We start from the raw sequence: 18926 nt of genomic DNA, 5'->3' as shown, positions 1-18926 counted from the left end.
TTAAAAGGTAAGCGATGCGTTGGGAATGCATATCTGTAATAAATACGGAAGACAAAGATAATTTCTTCACTACATTAAAAAAAGTATGCAAATCAGCAATTCAATTAATCAACAGATAAATTGTTTTTAACAGATCAATCAGAGCTTAAAATTTTAGCAAGTTGCAAATGCAAATAAATCGTATTAGGAAAAATATTCAGTCTCACTACCAATCAAGGGAATGTAAGCTAAAACAAGAAGGTATGATTGTTTATCAAATTAGCAAGGTTTTAGATATTGTAACATCTCTTCATTGTGGGAAAAGATAAGGGAACACAGGACTGTTGGGTACTATTGTGAAAAACAAACTCACATAAACTTAATGGAAACCAGTTGGGCAAAAATAGATCAAAAATCTTTAAAAAGCCCTTAAACCTTCTGGTTTACTAATTCCACATGATACTACTTCTATCTGATACCAGATACAAAATTCTACATAGAAAGATGCTCATCACACCATTATTTATAATAAAAATTTGGAAGGAGATCATAGAAAATATAAATTTGCTCTCTGGCCCCAGCTCCTGGCACAGAGCTCCTCAAACTCTTGTAATTTCCTAAGTGACAAGAGCAGTAGGAGCATCTTTTGTTCTAGTATTTGATCTTTGACCCTGGTTCCCAACACAAGGCTCCCAAGGCACCCAGGATTTTCCCAGGTGATGGAGTATCTCGCTCTGATGGGGTGACTCTAGGTGGGCTCCTGCATGAGAGCTGGTCTCCGGAAAGATGGAACCCTAACTGGAGCTTGGAATTTTCGGCCCTACATCCCAGAAGGGGTAAAAATAGAGTTAATGGTTGATCTTGCTTGTGGGATGAAGCCTCCATAAAATCCCCAAAGCACAAGATCAGGAGAGCTTGTGGGTTGGTGAACATGGAGGGGCTGGGAGACTGGCATGCCCAGAACGGCCCCCGAAGCTCTCACCGTCCTGCCCTACACACATCTCTTCCATCTGGATATTCAACTGTTCCCTTCACCCTATCCTTTTTTAACAACCCCATAAAAGTAAGTAAAATGTTTCTGCGTTTCATGAGGTGCTCTAGAAAATTAACCAAATCCGAGAGGGAGTCCTTGGAAACTCTGGCTTAGGACTGACATCTGAATTAGTGGAGGGGACAGTCCTGTGGGACGGAGCCCTTAAGCGGGGTCATCTGACGCTACCCCCAGGCAGACAGTATCAGAATTGAGTTGAATTATGGGAGCCCTAGATGGAGGCACAGAGAACTGCTAGGTGTGGGGAAACACCCTGACATTCGGTGACCACGAGTGTCAGAAATGAAGGGTTCCCTGTGAGTCACGAAGGAGACGCACAGGAGAGACACAGGAGGGAAGAGCTGGGTTTCTGCCACAGAGGAAGGAAAAACTCCGAAATTTCTCCCATTGCATCAATTGGATTCTCTGCCTATAGGGAGGTGAGAGAGAGACTTAGGGTAAAACCACTGTATGAAAATACCATATAACTAAAATTAATGTTGACGAGGTGTTTGATAACACCTCAGGGAAACGTTTATCTAAAAATGTAAGAGAAAGCACAAGACACAAACATTTATAGGCAAGCGTGATCTTAAAGACACAAGAGTGTTTACAGGGAAGAAAGAAGACGCTCTTATCTTAATGCCGTTGGGCTATAACAATTTTATTCTCGCATTTCTATGGTTCCCTGTTTCCTGACTTATCACAGTGAATGTGCTAAGTTGATCCCAGGAATGCTCTCTTAACTGCCACAGAGACCACCAGGCTGCCACCCTCCGTCACCTCCGTAAAGCAGGAGAGGCAGACAGACCGACAGACCCCGGCGCACGGTCACCAGGCTGGAAGGGACCCCTCGATTTCGTGGGCGGCCTGCCTCTGCTCTCACCAGTTGAGCTGTGTACCTGCCAACAGTCCCTTGCCTTTTTCCCAAACCTCCCCGTACCAGCTGTGCTTGTTACTGTAATTATGTAATTCTATTAAATTACATAAAGGGATGACATTATGAGTTAGGATAAAAAAAGAGAGTGACTGTCTCGGTGAAAACCAAGTTGAACGCTTTAGAAAGACTCAAGGTAGGGAGAAAGCCGCGAGCAGGCAAGCATGCCATTAGAGGTGGGCAAGACAGCACCCAAGATTAGGGGGAAAAGAAATTCATCAGCTCTGGAAGGTTTCTGCATACTGCAGAAACGTGCCTTCTTCGAGTCTCAACTGTCGCGTCCAAACACATCCCCATCACTTTCAGGAACTCCGAGATGACAGGCGGCGTTCTTCAGGAAAGGCACTTGGTGCTAAGGGGTGAGAAGCATTACCGGGGACGAAGACAAAACTCGGACGAATGGAGGGCGTGGGGTGGCTGAGGACCAAGCACGGGTGGCCCCATGCAGCACGGACGCCTCCCAGCAGAGCCTGGAGGGGGAAACCACGCCGAGGCCCATTCCCAGGTCTTACCCAGGGTGTCGGGCTACACCAGGAAGAGGGAGCAGAAGGGGAGGGGGGAGCCGGGGTGTGAGAACAAAGTCTGAGAACAAAGATGGAAAGCAGCGCCTTGTAAAACCAGAGTCAATACCACAGCAAACTGACTGAGCAAACACCAGGTGACAAGCAGGTTTTCCATAAAAAGGTAGAACTGCACTCCCAGCAAACAATGAAACACAGCCACCCACACCCAGCTTATCCAAACCCAAGACATCAGGATGGCGGGAGAGGCAGGTGTGGTGAGGGCAGAACGGGGGCCCACCGTGAGCCCCAAAAGGGGAGGCCACCTGCTGGGGTCCCAGCAACACCCGCGGACCGTGAAGGTAGTTCTCACGTTCAGTGTTCTGTCAGTAACAGAAAGAGAAGATCGGTTTTGAAGGTATATTTCTGCTCTTGAAATGAAGAGGCAAATGCTGGCAACAATGTTAATTGTGTTGGGAGGTTTAAAAAAAAATGTATCTACAAGAAGCCAGGAATGTATCAAACATCCCACGTGAATAAACTTATCCAAGCCTCCCAGCAGCCCTGCGGAATCAATGTTTTTAGAGATGCAGACACTGAAACCCTCCACGAAGCCTTCCGCAGGTAGGAAGGCGTGAAAGCTTCTGCCTCCAGGAAAAGAGAAGGGAGCACTTCAAGGCACGGCGGCCGCCCCGTCTGTGGCTCCCACCTGCTCCTCAGAATCACCCACCGAGCTTTCGAAAAAGAAGGATTTCCAAAGCCAAGTCTGACCCGGGGTATCCGCAAAATGTGAACCCCCAGGGGGAGGGATCTGGGAACCAGGACTTTCCCCCAAAGTTTTGCCAGTTTCCCAAGCGTCTTCACCAGTAGGAAGCTCAGACCGGCATGGGAACCACTGGCCTCTGGGTGCCCTGGCTCTGGAGTAAGGAAGTGCAAAGCCATAGGCACGATGTGTCCAAGTTAGAACCGAAATACAATGTTCTCAGCCTGGGCAAAGCGAGATGCTGATTTATGTCTTCGTTCTAAGACCAGAGTCCAGACAAGCCGCCTACTCCCCAGTCTACTTCACTAGAAGATGAGACGCTTACAGTATTTATTTCAACTTCTGGGGAATAAGGTGCTCTGCAGGTTTGCCGTCTGTGTCTTCTTTGTAGAAGAACGTTCCGGACTCCCCTGCCCCCCCACAAGTAGAAAGTCCTTTGTCTCCTGTCGACACAAGCTCTGTCGAATGTATTCCTGTACCTCCTCAAAGACCTGAAACAGCGGGATGTCAGAAACTCGGGTGTGAGGGTCCATGAGTCTGGCCATGATGCTCAAGGAGATGCTCGGGGGAGGGGGGCACAGCCATGGTGCCTGGCCCTCCAGGCCAAGCCGGGGACGTGCTACAAGACGCTGAAGTTCTCGGCCAGCCGACCGGCTCTGCAGCAATCAGGCTGCTGTCCACAGTCCGTCGGTGGCACACAAACCTGAGACTTAAGGGGAAAAGAAATCCATGATCCATGACCCACTTTGACGTCCATACAAAGTCTCAGGCCCAGTGCTGCGTCCATGAGGCGCACGCGCTGCCGATGTTAGCTACTGTGTCATGTGCTCCTGTCGGCCCCTCGACGCCATCGTCACTGGGAATCCCTTACTTCTTGTGGGTCGGAAGGAAAAAAAAGACACTTTATTGAGCGCAAGGGTACTGGCCCGGTGTTCTGGTTATTAACTGCTGGACGACAAACCAACCCCAAAAGTTACTGGCTTGAAACGATGACCTCATTGATTTGGGTCCCAAATCTGCAATCTGGGCAGAGCCTGGGCGTGGGGACCGCCACTCTCGGCTCCACCTGGCATCAGGACCGGGAGGCTCGCAGGCCAAGGTGGGGTGGGGCAGGGTGGAAGAGGGGAGGTGGGGAGAGCGGAAAGGTAGCATGGGGGGCGGGGGGGCTGCGGGGGTCCCTGGGGAGGGGGATGGCGAGGAGGAAATGGGGGAGGGGTGGGGGCAGCCGGAACAGGTGGGGCGGGGGGGGGGTCAGCCGGGAAGGGTGGTGGGGTGCGGTGGATTGAAGCTCGCTCACTCGCTCACTCGCGTGTCTGACCCCCCCCCCAAAGACAAAAGCAGCCGGGAGCTGCACCCTCTGGCGCTCTTCCCCTCCCCCGATCCTTCCCCCTTTCTGGGAGAGTCTCTCCCCCTCCCAGAGCAGTGGCTTTAGGACGGCCTGATTTCTGACTGTGGCCCAAGACGACAAAGATACACATCCCCAGAGAGAGTGCCTGGGGGACCCTCCGCCACCCCTTAGATCCAGCCTCCGAGGTCCTGCAACACCCCTTCCACTGGCCTCCAGCCTCGAGAAGGTGGTCACTAAGGCCAGCCAGTAAGACTCAAGGGGGAGGCAATTAGTGTGCCTTTTAAGCCGGGAACGGCGTCAAAGAATTTGCAGATACATTTTAAAACCACCACACCTACAAAAGCCCTTTCCCGTTCCTTTAGACTACACTTTCCCTTGATGCCCCAAAATGGAAATCCAGAGTGGACCAACCGCCGTTTACATGAAAAGGCACTTCTGAATCACTGGTCTGATCCATAAAATCACAGGACTTCAACACAGGTTAGATCCCCTCCAGGCTTCACTGGGGAGACAAGCAGTCCCAGAGCGGCTAACTGTCTTGGTCCAGGGAGCCCCAACGGCTCTGGCCACCCCTGCTACAGTGATCCCAGGATCATTCACCAACATTCTCCGGCCTCCGGGAACTCTCCAAGGTATTCTACAAATGCCATCTTGTCTAGTCTTTATCGTATGTCTATGAGCAGCTGCTGTGTTCCCGCTAGGTAAACTGAGGCGCAGCAACCCTGAAGGGTGTGGCTTGGCTTTGTTATGTAGCCATAGGAAGTCTGGGAAAATCTATGGACTTCAAGGCCCATGTTCAGTTCACGGCGTGGTGCCCCCCAGGAGAGCACGTGGTTGGGGAAGTAGGGAGCTGGTGGGGGGAGGCGGGGGGCAGGGCTGCATGGCTGGCTCTCCTTCTCCGGAACTCGGGGGCATTGAACTTTCTTTGCTGGAGATGAAGCTTTCAAAAGAAGCATCCCAGAGGGGCAACCAAGAACTTATTACACTCTTAACAAAACTGGGCACCATGAACGTGAGATCCCCTCTTGTGGGGAAGCAGAAGGACAGATTTGGGTTTCCAGGGCCCTGACAAGGAAGCTAGAGCCATCCCCCAGCTGCCAGGCGGTGGGGGCCACACACCCTTCACTGGCAGCAGCTGTGCCAAGCTGACCTCTGAGAGAGGAAGGGGAGAGAGAGGACACTTGGGCGTCTGCTCCCACACCCAAGGCTCTAGAACACCAGCCGATGAGGAGCAAAAAAGACTTTTCAAACCACCCACTTAGTAACTCCTGTTTGGCTTTTGTTTGCTCCCTGAACTGCTTTGTGCAAGTAAACACAGCCCAAGGGTTCTTGTCTCTTTCTGAGTGTTCACCTTCAGCTAATGAAAGAAGACACGAAGCCCTTGAAAAGATATTTTAGAAGATTTGTCTATTTTAATGGAAGTTGCAGCCCCCTTCTTCAAACCTTCTGGAATCAGTTCAATGGCAGGAAGATGGGTAGGGAGAGAAAAAAAAAATCAAAGTGGATTTTAGAACAACTTGGCAAATTAGCAAAGTTTGTAACATCATTAAAGAGCTCTTAAATATTCTTCCCTGAACTCCATTTTTATCCTGTGAATGCATTTCAGTAATTGCTCTAAAGGAAATTGTGGAACTTTGGCACAAACATAAATGTTTGCATGATTTAAAATGCAGTGGCAGCAAAGATCATGATTTTTTAAATTGCTAATTCTTAAGCTAACCTTTTCAGTTTGTCTCATCTTGAAAAATGCCAGTTCCTATCAGCAGAAGCTGTAATAAAGACAATGCATATATTATTTAGTTCTTTATAATTGCAAACAACTTAGCTGTATTTCAATACTTATCCCTCAGCTCCAACATGGAGCATAAGTAGGGGATGATTACAATCATTCCATCACTCCGTAAATAGAACACCGGGACACTGAGAACAAGACTCTTTTCTTAAAGCCAACAGATCAGCCAGAGAAGCTGGTCCAGAGCCAGATGGATTCCAAGCCGACCACCGTACCCCAAACCACTTATTGTTTAGCTCAACGAGTACCTGCTGGTCATATTAATCAAGGTAGAAACCTGGAGTAGACAGGCCGGCCTGTCACTTGGGGAGACCAGGGTTCCGGCTCTGCCTGACTGAATCCGTCAGGATTAACACTAGCTGTTGTAACAGCGAAGCTCCAAGATCTCAGCGGCTTAACACAACGGTCCAAAGGCACAGGGACATCGGGAGAGAGCTTCAGAGTGGGGGGATGTGTTCTACCCAGTCACTCACAGACTGAGGGTCCTTCCATCTTAGATGCCACTTAGATGCAGACTCCAAGGCCACCATGAATGGGTAAAGAAGCATGGGGGACCCCGCAGGGGACACGGGGGACCAAGCCTGACAGTGAGAAACATCACTTCCACCCACCTTCTACCCAGAACTCAGTCCCATGGCCCCCACTTACCCGCAGGCAAGGCCGAAGGCGAGCTCGGTGCCCAAGACAAATTTCTTGGTGAACAAGAGCATTAGTCCCACCAGCCCGACTGGAGACAGGAGCGTTCTAAGCTGCCTGATGTCAGCAGCCCTAATGTAGACCCTGATCTGGTCTAAACGGCACTGTCAGAAAGCCTTGTTCCTGCCTCCCAGGAGCTCCAAGCTACAGTCCTATACCACATACTCAAGCTCTGGTCTCTCGCACAGGTCAGGATGGTGAACAGGCACGGGAAGGGTGAGCTGGAGCCAAAGGGAACATCAGCGCGTGGCATCGGCTTCCCAGAAGCAGGTGCGTCCACAACCTCCAAAGCCCCACACATCCGTCCGGGCCCGGGCCCTTGGCTGGATGGTGTGGCTCCGACTTGAGGCCTGGTTCCACTAAAAAACAACCCTCGCAAGATGACACTGCTCTTGCCCAATTAAAGCCACCGTGAATACCAACAAGTTGGAGACTGGACTGTGGAGAGGGCACAGGGCAGAAGCCGAGAACAAAGCTTGCCTTGGGCCTGCTGAGAGTTGCCCAAACGAAGAAGAAATTAACAATGTGCACTTGTCAGCACTCTCGTCGTGCTAATTTCCTTGCAAATATAAGCAAAGCCTTTTAATTAACTTAATATCAATTTCACTTTTCTCACATTTTGTTCTAATTATGGGCTGGATTTAAAGCTCTCGCAGCATAATTTAGAGCCCTAGAATTAACAGCTTCACAACTTTACACACTGGTAACTGCTAAACCGGAAGGAAGGGAGGAAGGAAGATTCGCGGCCACCATTCTGCCACTGAGCCCCGACGCCTGTCCCTCGGCAATCCCCTGGGCCAGCCACCAACGCCGATCAGGACTGGGTGTTGGCGTACCCAGGAGGCTGCGAGCGTCCGTCTCGCAAAGGGAGACAGTGAGAGGCAGCAGGTGAGTGTCTCTGGACGACTTACCTGTTTTTCTGAGTTTCAGCTTCCTTAGTATGTAAAATGGGCTTCACAGGACACGTACCTGACGTACAATTCAGGAGCACAAAACACTTGGTATGTATCAAGTGCTCAATAAAACCACTGTGCAGGTAAACTCTGGTATACATATGTACGTACTACATATGATACATACGATAATACCACATGCATATTGTACCTTCTACGTACAATAGTACACATTGTACTTCACCAAACCTCAGAGAACTCTGACTGCAAGTTACACAATTTTTTTTCCATTTTTTAAAAATTTATTTATTTGTCAGAGAGAGAGAGAGAGGGAGCACACACAGGCAGGCTGAATGGCAGGCAGAAGCAGAGGGAGAAGCAGGCTCCTGCTGAGCAAGGAGCCGGATGCAGGACTCGATCCCAGGATGCTGGGATCATGACCTGAGCCGAAGGTAGATGCTTAATGACTGAGCCATGCAGGCATCCCAAGCTATACCATTTTTATGGAGAAAAAATGCTACCAGTTAAACGATGACACATTACCAACCCTAAAATGAATGTTTCAGAGACACAAAAATGACAAAACATGGTCACAGTTTCCATCTATGAGATGCCTTCAAGACAAATTTCAGTTAACCAAGATGCCGAGGACTTTATTCTAGGTAATTGGTTTCTGGTTGGCCAAGAGTCTTGCTTCATTTTAATGTTCACTGAAAAAGCATCGGGAGTGTGGAAGGGATGGCAGACACCGTGGATTCATAATGTAAACCCCATTCCCTCTTTGGTTTTTTGCCTCAGCTACCCTCACTTTCTCCAGAAAGTTCTCTTGAAGCAAAGCTGGTCATTTGACCATTTTCCAGACCATGAGCAGAGCATGCCAGAGACACTCCTGGAGAAGATTTTCTTCCCAGATTAGAGAATAGGAGATGCGGCCACTTCCCTCCTTGCACAAAGATGCAATGTCTGGCACTACCGCAGCCATCTTGCAACCATGAAGACCAGGCGAAATATAATGTCATAAAATTATGTCATCATAATGACCTCACGATGCCCAACCAATCCTAGCCACCATTGCTTCTGGGCTTGTCAAGAGAGAGCCCATTCCACGATGAATTAATTCCTAAATGACACAGAGAAGGATTTTTAGAAATGAATAAAATGTATTCTCTTGCAAACTCTTAGCTCTGACCACGTTAACACTTCGTTATAATGCAAGGCAGAGAAGAACAAGGGCTAAAAGCCGGCCCATGCAAAGCACTGTAAGAGCCCAGAACACAGGACAATTAATTCTGACAGGGTGACAGGGAAGGTTTCAGGGATTGAAGGGATTCTGAACGGCTGTTGGAGAATGCGTGAGGTTTTAATAAGATGGGGGGGTGCTCATAATCTGCGAGTTAAAGGACCCTCCAGTCATGTAGCTCTCAGTTTATACACACATGAAGTTTGGTCCCTAGAAAGAGGGTAGAACTAGAACCCCAGGGCCCCATGAGTTCAGTGCACTCTCCACAGGGACGGACAGCACCTAACAAGGCATGTCTTACCATTAGACACCCCTCAGTAAACACTAATCACACAATTAGCCATTGTGTCTGCGGCGAGGACGGAAGGAGGCTCTTGTGGAACCTTCCTCCCTATCAACTGTCGGCACGCTCGGTGCTGCTGTGTGGATGTGGCCGCCCGCAATTACGGCGGCGGGTTATTACTCATGCATGGCGAGGCAGAGGCTCAGCAGTTAGCAATGACAGGGACGTTATTAAAAGGGAAAACTTCTCTCTCAGTGGCTAAGCCAATTGTCATCCTTGTGTCGGACTAGACTAGAGACCCGTGAGCAACAATAACTATGGCAGAAGAAGGTCTTTCAACCAAACGAGTCCTGCATTTTCTTCACGACTTGTAGGCATCAGGAAAGGGGGGCAGGGGGAGGGAGGGAAGGCCCTTCTCCCCCACCCTCCACCCCTGCGGAGGGGCCACCCCTCCCCCCAATCCCCGGCTGAGGGGCAGCTCCTAGTCAAAGGCCATCCTGCGCAGCCTTGGCTCTCCCGGACTTCCAGGTTCCACCTTCTGGTCCCTTGGGCAGCAGCTGGGGACGTAGGTTCTGCCCCTACAACACAGCCGTGCCGCCGAATCCAGACGGGGTAGTGGGCCCACCTGCTCCTCCAAGACCAGCCCCACCTCACCGGCAAGCTCCTGCCGTGCGGCCTCCCTTGGGTCCCCACCCACGTTTCTGCCTTTGTCCCTGCTGCCCCCCATGCCGGCCACCCTGTGGGTTCCCAGGCCTGAGCCCGGACCATTGTGTGTGACTTGCTTCCCCGTCAGGTCCCCCAGTAGAGCAAAGCCGGAGAGAGGAGCTCTGACCACCTGTGTTCTGAGGTGCACCTGTCAAAACCTCTGGGTCCTCAGGTTCAAGTTCAACACTCACCGGCCAAGTACCCCCCACGTGCCCGTCCAGGCCTCAGCCCCATACTCACGCCAGCAACTCTTCCAGGACCTCATGTGTCCCTGGTAAGACCACCAACGCACCTTTCCACTGAGACCACAGATGTCTGCCCGCTCCGTATCCTGATCCCCAGCCCACGCCCGCCAGTGCCCATAATACACGTGAGCTTCTGTCCTGGGGTCCGAGGTGTAGAGGCCCATCTCTTCTCCTCGGTCTCACAAGCATCACCCAAAGGCATCATCTTTGTAAGTCAAGTGGGAGAGGGAGAAAGGAGAAAGAAGAAGGGAACAGAATTTGGCCTCAGACAAACACAAGAGGAGAGACGGATCCCCATTAATTCACAATCCAGGCAAGTGAGAAGGAAAAGGACTTGCTATTGTCCCTCTGAAGAGTCACACCGCAGACAACAATGACCACAGTCGGCCACAAAGCATGGCTAGCGGCTCGTCGTGCATTCAGGCCAGAAATATCTGCTGGGCACCTGCTATGAGCTAGAGTGGCTCCCAGCATCCAGGACGGGACGGAGACAGGCGGGCAGGGTCGCTTCCTTCCAGACGCCTGCGCGCTCCCAGCTGCCACACGCCAGGCCTCGGGGCTTGGCCTGTCTGCTCCGAGTCCCATTTTGTCTGGCCTTACAAGGACCCCCTTTCTCAATCGAGAGATGACATGCTTTGCCCAAGGTCATGGAGCTAAGAGGGACCAGAATCGGTCATCCAGTCCAGTCTGCCTGATGCCCAAGTGAGCAAACTTCTGGGTTTTTTTTCCAATTGTATATTCTTAGAAGAGACTTGCCGGCTATCTGATCCCAGATTTTCGTTGTCTGCCATGCGCCTCACAGCGCCCATGGCCCCTTCCTCCCGTGGCTGCCTCTGGCTCTAATTACCAAGCCTCCTTCCTGTCCACAAAGGACACTCCCGATTTGGCAACAGCAAAGGTCAGGGGGTTGGGTTTCTTCCCTGAGAATGGCACAGTGGCCTCTTGCCCATCACCTCTGGGACTGGGCAGGCGGCGGCCAAGCCTGCCAGGAGGGCGCTTGTCGCACACACTGCCTCCGAGGGCTCCCCATCCCGCAGGACAGGTGGCTGCTCCAGATGCCGGCCGTGCATCAGAGGGAAAGGAAGGGAGCCCGCCCGCCCGCCCCGCGCCCAGACCCTGGCCCCGCTGACTGGGCACCCCGTGAAGGCCCGAGCTGCCCTGGCCTCCGTCTGACGCTCCTTGTGTAAAATTTGTGATTTTAACACAAACATCTGCCCTCTCCTCCTCCCCACCACCTCCCTCCTTCCCATAGCCAGGGCCCGTCCCAGGCAGTTCCGGGGTCTCCAGGCCAACCCCGGGCCTCATGAAGAAGTGCCTTCGAAATGCCAGCCCTCTCTTTGTGACTCCACCTGGAGGCCTCCGAGAGCAGATCTCGGCCTCTTCCTGGCTGTCCTGGGCTGTCAGGCTGTGGGGGGGCTGTGCCAGGGCCGGCGCCCCGGGGCCCCTGTCGGATTTCCGCAGCTCACACCCCATCTGCCCCAACGGCCTGGGGGCAGGACTCCGAAGGGTCATTCTGGCTTCTCTCCGTTCCCACAAAGACTGTCAGTTTCTCCAAGCCACCCCGCTTCTGCTCAATATCCTCCTGAAATCTAAATTTGGAAGCGAACCTGAATCGATCGCTTTTCCTCTTACGACAGAGCTGCCCTGGGCTTCACCGCACAGGGGTGGGGTGGGCGGTGCGGGAGGGGGTCGCCAGCCAGAGCTTGGGGCTGGCAGGGGGCAGGGCGGACAGGGAAACGCTGTCTTCACCCTGACTCCTCGGGACGGCCCTGGGCTGGGGAAAACACCCAGGCTTCGGGAAATCTCAGCACTGCCCTTCCCTGGCTGTGTCCTCCTGGCTAAGTCACACAGCATCTCTGCTTGTCACCTCTTTCTCCGCTCCAGAATGAGAGAAGCAAATGACGTCCCCAGAAGGGGCAGGAAGCAGACAAGTCCTGTGCAGAGTCCCATGAGAAACCCCACAAGAACTCCATCCGTCCCCAGGTCCGCGGTTCCTAATGCTCGGCCTGAACCACGAAGTCACTGTTCCATAAAATATTTCAACACAGCATTATTTTTCTCTCATGGAACCCTTTGAGGGTTTCCAAATTTTCTACAGTAAATATGACTGAATTTTCTTCTCTCCAAAAAAGGAATATAAAGCCATATTTGTGTTATAAGAAAGCACAGATTGAAAGAAAATATACTGAAATGCTTTCTTCCCTATGCCGGGCAACGGCTTCCCTTCCAAAGTCCTCCGGAGGGACTGGAGCCCTTCAGTCAGGACAGGGAAGGACCAGGGCAGCCTCACGAGGGCGCAGCTAAGACGGTGGAGACAGATGGCTTCCTCACACTGCCTGGTCTCCCCAGGCAAGTCTTTCTAGCTCCCTCCCCCTCGCCCGACCCAGCCCAGCCCAGCCAGGACAGCGTGGAGACTATTTCCCTCCTAAAACTAGCTCCCGTCCAATGGACCAACCGCATCCCGTACAAGGTGCTATTGGTTATGGCCTGAAAGACGGACGTGGTATTAAAAAGTCCAAAAAATGGTTTCAAGCCCTTGAAAAGCGAACCATCCAGTTCTGGCCTCAAAAGACAAACCCAGGGAAGCACAAGAACATGCATGAACACGTATGACAAGAAAGTTCACGCACCTCGGAGCAGGAGGAGCCCAGACGCGTGGCCTGGCACAACCCCGCCCCCGACCCCACTCCCAACCCCACGGCAAGGACCTTGACCCGAACTTTAAAGGATGGAGGGATCCAGGAAGGGAGCTGGGACAGCAAACCCGGACGTCGTCCCCAAGGCTGGGGCTGACCTGTGGAGGCCACAGTCCCAAGGCAAATCTGGGCCTTCCTGCGAGCAGATGGGTCAGGCTGGGGAAGGCAGAAGGCCCTGGCAAGTGGGAACCTGGGACATTCTGGCTGCCGCTGGCTGGGGCCGGCCCTGACTAGCAGCCCCTAGGCTTGCCCAGGATTCCTCAGGAAAGAGCTGCTGGAAGCTGGGCCCTTGGGGAGTGGGGCTTCCCACGCAGAGAGCTGGACCCACGTGTGATCATTGCAACGCCACCACGAGAGACCAGGCCCAGGGCACGGGGCAGAGCGTCCCACGTAACACCCAGGGGCAGCCGTGGGGGACTTGCCGGAAGAATGGGAAAGCAGGGGCCAGACAGAGTCCGGAGGGGGAAACCTAACTCACTCATCTCCGTGTGATTTCCCTGCATCTCCGAGTTCCCAGACTGCGGTAAGAAAAACACAACAGGCGCAACAGCCGGTAACTGTTTTTCCAAGGGACAGGATTCGGGATCTGGGCACTGAGAATGTTAGCAGAGAAGCTGATTCTAAGGAAGCCTGGGGCCCCCTGGCCTCCAAGCCCGGAGGGCGGGGGTGGTGGAGGGGCCTGTCAGGACACCCAAGGAAACCTGTTCCTGGGGGGAGGAGCCCCTCGGGACAGCAGTGCTCAGGGCCAGGGAGGGGTAGAGCTCTCCAGGAGTGCCTCCTGCTGGAGCTTCCTAAGGGTTCAAAGGAAGGCTGAGCAGCCTTGAACAGGTCAGCTCGCGCTCTGTACCAGGAGGGCTGGACCCCAGCCGCCTTGCTCCTACGGGACGCCTGGTGCTCACAGGCCACCTTTAATTCCCGAGGAATAAAGAACACCAAGGTCAAGGTTTCCTTCTCCTTCAGGAGCAAGGGATAGAGACGGGCTGCAGAGCCAGTGGACAATGAAGTCCAGGTCCCAGGAGCCCTCGCCACCCTCAGCCCCCGTCCCCTGCAGCCCCGGCGGGCTACGGCATCCACAGGTGGGACGCACAATGCCCAGGACGAGCACGGGCACGGCGCGCCGGCGGTCAGGGTGGGCCGGAGGCTTCTCCCCGTGCCCTGACTCCGCCCTGCCCTCTTCCTCTGGGCTTCACTTCGCTCCAGATTACGCTCAGCAGCCAGGAAGACAGCACCCACCGAGTCCCGGCCGGAATTCCTGGCCCAGGAAAGGCTCTGAAGCCAGTCTTCCCACCAGTCCCTCCTCAGAGGCTGCAAGTCCAGAAAGCTCCGTCTTCCCACCGCATGGCGGCCAACCCAACCAGCCCCAAGGGCCAGGCATGTCCCCAGAGGACTGCTTACAGGACAGAAGAGCACACATGCAGAGAAGCCCAACACCCCCCACCCCTGCCACGTGAAGCAGGCTCTCGGCTTCTCAGAAGTTCCCACCCCAACCCCAACCGGCAGGCACTGATGGGCGAATAGGTTTTCCTCTTTGCTTGCCCCGCATAGGCAGTGGGCCGTGGTGCAGGCCCCAGCTAGCCCAGATGTAAAGTCTTAGGCCTCTACCCCAGATCTACTGAATCAGAGACTGCAGGGCCAAGGTCCAGGAGCCTGTGACTTAGCGCGCCCTCCGTCCGACTCTGACACAGGCCAGACTGGGGCAGGCCAGTGCCGCACCGCATTAAGAACCTCAATTCCGGAACAGACCATCCAAGTTCGATCCCCAGCCCCTGGCTAGGGGACGGAGCGTGGTACTCAGCAGGCCGTATCAGCCCCTATCTCCTGGGGTTGCTAGGAAGACTAAAGGAGCCCCTGCATGTGTGTGCGCTGAGTAAATACCATTTAGATTTTATTATTCCTCTTTAGGGCATGCGGAGTGTGGCTATACCAAATTTTGTTTCCTAACTAAAACCAATTCTAAAACGACTTGTGTCCCTGCGCGCAGCGTAACAGTGAGACCCAGGCCATCTTGGGTCTTAGGGGTGGGTCTTTGGCAGGTATTGAGTCGAATCAAAGGCCCACCCCATAAGCTTCTAATTTATCTAGACGCAACTACCCGGGGCAGATACAAGTTGAAAGCACCCCCTGGACACTTGTGACATGACACCAAGAAGACCAAGGCGATATTTCAGATGATGCTCAGAGTTCCGACCGTATCCCACCTGGAAGGACCCAGCAGGGATCACTGGGGAGCAAACGTTACAGCAATTGTTACTATCATGATCTTCATGAGTATTAGTGGTTCTGGAAGAAGCTCAGCAGGGTAGGCAGCAGCCTGGGATCTGCCTTGGGTGCCAGCCCCAAGGACCCCCCCAGGAGCTGCCTGGACTCAGGTAGGTGACACTCACTCTGGCCTTGCGAACAGCACGTGTCCAGTGACCTAACAGTCCCCAGGCCAGATGTAGTCAGGGCACATCAAAAGTCTCCCCCCTTCTCCAGAAGCACGAAGGAGAACGTTTCACACGGGGCAGATTCGGAGAACTGCCATTAATTGGATGGCACGCCTCGCTTTGCTACACTCTGCAGCACGGCCTCCCCAGCCCACCAGGAACTGCTAACAGTCGCCCTCAGCCTGCCCTCCGGTGAGAAACCAGGTGTTTTTAACAGCAGCTTCCACCCAGGCGGCAGGAAGGGACGGGTCCTGGTTATCAGCTGTCCAGCCGGCTGACACACTCAACTCACTACCGAAGCGCATTAGCTCCACACCCGAGGCCCTGACTCTGCAGACACTGAAAGCCCGCCAGTGTCCCTCTCTGTCTGACCCCACGGAACGCGACGCTGCAGGAGCTCCTTCCTCCAAGTCAGCCGGCCAGCGGCCCCGTCCCCCTCGGCCGCCGCGCGACTGGCTTCTGCAGTCCGGCCGGAGTCTCCAGGTAACGTTCCCGCACGCGGGGGCCCGGGAGCCGGCTGTACTGACACGTTTCCACAATAAAAGCAAACTTACAGCTGGGCCACAGAAGAAGCGGGTCATTCTTTCCAGCAGCCCCGGCCTTCTGGGCCAGGCAGAGCAGAAAGGGGAAGGGGGAGCCCGCGGGAGTCGGGAGGGACCGGCTCCCGGCACCGCGCGCAGGGCCCCAGGGCTTTAAGGGCGCCGGGCCCGCCCGCGAGGAGCCCCGTGGGCGCCGGCGCGTGTCCTTACCGTTCAGTTGCCGATAGACGATGTCCTCGAGCAGCGAGAGGCGCTTCAGGACCGCATCCTGCACGGGGCTGGCGCTGTGCGCGCTGAGGTTGGCCGCCTCGGCGCGCGGCCGGATCTCGTGGAAGGCGTCTCCGCTGCGCACCGAGATGGGCCGGCACTTGGCCAGGAAGAGCACGAAGCCGGCCACGGCGATCAAGTTCAACACCAGCAGCACTTTGACTCTTCTCAGTGAAGCCATCAAACACGCCCGCCGGCCCTCGCCCCGGACCCGCGCCCCCTCGGGCTCCGGCGAGGCGCGGGGCAGCCGGGGCCCGTGCGAGCCTCACACTCCGGACGGCCGGCGGGGCCCCCAGAGGCTCGCGGCCCCGCAGCGCGGCCGCTCCGGCGAAGGGGAGGACGGGGCGGTCAGGGGGACAGCGAAGTCGCTCCCATGGAAGCGCTGGGTGTGCAGAAGTGCTCCCGGAGACGCCTGCTCAGTTCGCGGCGCTCGGCCCCTTCGGGCGCCTCCGCGGCTCCGCGAAGCGCCGGGGGCCGGGGGTGTCTCCGCGGCGCCGGCAAGGGGCTCGGCGCTGGCCCTCGGGTCGCCGGGAGCGGGGCTGCCCGGGCGCCGCGGCGGGAGCTGCGCGCAGGTGTCGGGCTCGGGTTTGCCGCCCGCCCGCGGGGAGCGCGCGGCGCCTGGGGCAGCACGGCCACCACCCTGGTCCGCAGGCGGCCGTCGCGGCGCGCGGTCTCCGGTCCCGGACCCGCTACCCCGGGCGAGCGCCTTTGTTCCGCTCACCGCCCCGCTCCGTCGCGCCCGGCGGAGGGGAAGCCCGCGCCCGGCGCCCGCATCCTCGCGGCTCCGCAGTCACGCTCAAGTCCCAGTTACTCTCCAAGTGGGGGCAGCTCCAGGGGCGGGCCAAGGGGCAGAGCGCGACGTCCTCTCCGCCCCTCGCGCCGGGGACACCCCACCCCGCCAGCGAACTCACCAGCGCGCACAGCGCCGCGGGCGCCGGGACGCGTTCCAAGCCCCAGCCCCACGCCGGGAGCCTTCGGGGCCTGCGGGTCGCCCCGGCCTCGCTGCGAGCGGGCGCGTCGCGAGGCCGGCCGGAAGGAGTCGGACCTCAAAAGTCACGGCAGTTCCCTGCCCCTCCCGGAGCGGCGCGGGGAGCGCGGCCGCAGGGACGCGCGCGGGCGCCCCCTCCGCTCGCCAGCACCGGCCGCGCCGCTCGTCCCGCGCCCGCGGAGCCGAGCGCCGAGTCTCCTAATTGGCGGACGCAGGACACCGCCGCTGCGGCACCGAGAGCGCCCACGGCCCCGGCCCCGGCTTGCGGAGCCCGGGCGGGGGGCGGGGGGGGGCCGCGCAGGTGGCGGCGGAGGGCGGGGCGCGGCCCGCGGGGACCGGCTGCGGCGCCAGCTCCTCCCCCGCCGCCGCGGGCCAGCCTCTCCCCGGAGCTGCCGGGCGCACGGCTCCCCGGTCGCCGGCTCGTGCGCGCGCACCCGGAAAGGGCGGGGGCGCCTGGAGAGTGGGCGCCGCGCGGGGGCGGGGGGGCGCTCAAGCCGCGCCGGCGGCGGGCGGCGTCGGAGGGACCCCCGCGCCTCGGCGCCCGCGGGGCTGGCGGGGCCGCTCCATCCCGGGCGGCGATGAAGACATCCCTCTCCGTGCGCTCGCGGCTCCGCGCGGCGTGGCCGGGAATGGCTGCAGGGAAATCCTGGCCTGGAGACCCGGATCTGCGGCTCCGGGAGCCGGGCCGCGCGCCCTGGGCTGGGTGGGCTCTGTTGGCGCCGAGATGCTGACCGTCCCCGCCGCCGCGGGCGCGTCCCCCTCGTTCCATCGCAAGACGCACGTTCGGCCTCTTCCTCTTCGCGGAGCCCGGCGCTGGGGAGGCCGGGATCCAAAGACCCTTCTCGATCCACTCACTTCCCCGGGCCTCAGAGAGAACGCGGCCGCCCCCCATAAAGAGCGGGCAGGGAAGGCCAAGCGTTCTGGTGGTTTCCACCTCACCGCCCAGGTCTCGCTGAAGTTTTTCTTTCTGCGCTTGGGGTTTGGGGTGTGGGGCTTTTGTTGCGGATTTATCATTTTAACTTGATATTTTTAACAGAGGAGTGCCTGAAAAAATAACAGTTCTTTAAAATTTTAGTCCCTTGGAACTCGGTGCCTGGGTTCAGTCGGGTCTTCCTGGTGTTTTGCTTTCTAGCACCTGCAAAAAGTGAATACAAAACAGGCAAATGAAAAAGCCACATAAAAAGCCCCAAGGGACCTTTTCCTGCCACAGGTGTTGGGCAAGAAAGGAGCCAAGGGACTAGAAACCCGAGTTACTGGGCAGTGGTGACGTGACAGGCACCAGGGCAGGCAGGGTCCCCACAATGTCTCACCGGGAACCCAGATGGAAGCTAGTACCATCAGTGGAAACTTCTGCAAAAATAATTTTCCAACGTTGACTCCACCGCAAGACAGAAGGCAGGGAGGCTGAGACAAGGGGCTGGAGCCCCCAGTAAGTGGCTATAAACCCAGGTGGGTCTGACGCCCCAGCACATGCCTATTTGGGAGTAGGAGACGGGAAGCCACGTACAGAGAACACCCACTGAGCCATGGAGATGTTTCCACGCAAGATGCGACTTCAGACAGATTTCTTTTTCTCCCTCCAAAGCAGGAGTGGTCCTT

General features: G+C 55.9%; 1 protein-coding gene across 1 annotated transcript in view; it reads right to left on the bottom strand.

The window, feature by feature from the left end:
- The window catches only part of GALNT17 (polypeptide N-acetylgalactosaminyltransferase 17), a 415760-nt gene extending 399227 nt beyond the window's left edge, over positions 1–16533 (bottom strand). The window contains exon 1 of the mRNA XM_082714352.1: positions 16283–16533. Within this exon, the coding sequence (XP_082570478.1) occupies positions 16283–16520 (238 nt within the window). The 5' untranslated portion in view covers positions 16521–16533. The remainder of the gene's footprint in view (positions 1–16282) is intronic.
- Between the last annotated feature and the right edge of the window lie 2393 nt (positions 16534–18926).

Source organism: Mustela nivalis (genome assembly GCF_964662115.1).
Source record: "Mustela nivalis genome assembly, chromosome: 19".
NCBI classification, from domain to species: Eukaryota; Metazoa; Chordata; class Mammalia; order Carnivora; family Mustelidae; genus Mustela; species Mustela nivalis.
This window is presented reverse-complemented; position numbering and strand designations above follow the sequence as displayed.